Source organism: Orycteropus afer, unplaced genomic scaffold (assembly GCF_000298275.1).
Source record: "Orycteropus afer afer isolate SDZICR_OR568_19922 unplaced genomic scaffold, OryAfe1.0 scaffold00398, whole genome shotgun sequence".
Classification (NCBI taxonomy): Eukaryota; Metazoa; Chordata; class Mammalia; order Tubulidentata; family Orycteropodidae; genus Orycteropus; species Orycteropus afer.
This window is the reverse complement of record NW_006921985.1, coordinates 2,195,566-2,196,865: the sequence shown is the minus strand read 5'-3', so window position 1 is coordinate 2,196,865 and position 1,300 is coordinate 2,195,566. Positions and strand designations below refer to the sequence as shown.

Here is a 1,300-nt window from a genome sequence, read left to right as displayed (position 1 = left end):
TGTACCTCACCTGGGCTGGACCCTCTTTCTCAGTGGCACCCACGGGCCTGTCATGTATGTCACTGCGAGGCCACTGTGAGCAAAGACTTTCCACTCACCATGTCCCGAGGAGCAGGAGGCCCAGCCCACATCCCTCCCTGCCAGGGCGACCGTAATCCCAGAGCAGCGGACATGCGGGACTGTGCAGCTGGGCCGATGCTGGCCTGTTATTCCCTCTAGACATCCCTTGGGGGCCGCTGTAGTGAAGCCCACTTCTCTGCACGCGCACACCTGGAGGGAGAGTGCGTGCGTGTCCCCGCCTGGGAGCGGCTGGGCAGTACAGTGGGACTCAAGTGGCTTTTATGAGAGCAGCTCTGGTGGAAAGGTAACTCAGAAATCAATGGAGGAAGACCTGTAGGCTCATAGGCAGGTCTGAAATGTGCCGCACACGTTTATTACAACTTGTACAGGCACTCCTGCGAGGCGTGGAGGTCCCGCCCTGCCAGGGCTGCGTGGTGTGTGGCTCAGAGTCTTGTTGGCTCCTCGTCTTTCTCGCTGGGACTGGCGTGGAGACAGCCCTGCAACACACAGAGGCACAACGCAGGTCAGTTAGGGTGGAGCCGAGCTGACCCCTGGAGGACCACACACAGGTACAAAGCATTTGGGGGGTGCTCACTTTCAAAATAAGGAGTTCTGGTGGTGCGGTGGGTAGGGCAGTTGGCTGCTAACCTAGAAGGTCGGCGGTTCAAACCCATCAGCTGCTCTATGCAGGAAGATGAGGCCATCTACTGTGAAGATTTCCATCTTTTTGCTGTTGTAAATAGTGCTGTGATGAACATGAGCGTGCATGTCTCTGTTCCTATCCTGGCTCTCACCTCTCTAGGATATATACCTAGTAATGGCATTGCTGGGTCAAATGGTATCTCCAATTCTAGCTTTCTAAGGAATCGCCATATTGCTTTCCACAGTGGTTGTGTCACTACACAGTCACACAAGCAGTGTATGAGAGTCCCAATCTCTCTACATCCCCACCAGCATTTGTTATTTTCTGTCTCACTGAACCTTGCCATCAGAGCTGGGGTGATACGGTATCTAATTATTGTTTTGATTCACATCTCTGATGGCCAATGATTATGAGCATCTTTTCATGTATTAGCTGACCACCTGAATATCCTCCTTGGTGAAGTGTCTATTCATGTCTTCTGTCCATTTTTCAATTGGATTGTTAATTCCTTTGGTGTTGAGGCATTGGAGTTTTCTATCAATCTTAGAGATAAGTCCCTTGCCAGATATGTAATTATCAGCCAATATGAATTTGTTG

At 51.2% G+C, this 1,300-nt stretch overlaps 1 protein-coding gene across 1 annotated transcript in view; it reads right to left on the bottom strand.

The window, feature by feature from the left end:
- Positions 1–503: 503 nt before the first annotated feature.
- Positions 504–1,300, bottom strand: part of GRK4 (G protein-coupled receptor kinase 4) — a 115,783-nt gene continuing 114,986 nt past the window's right edge. Inside the window, exon 17 of the mRNA XM_007953518.1 lies at positions 504–557. Within this exon, the coding sequence (XP_007951709.1) occupies positions 504–557 (54 nt within the window). The remainder of the gene's footprint in view (positions 558–1,300) is intronic.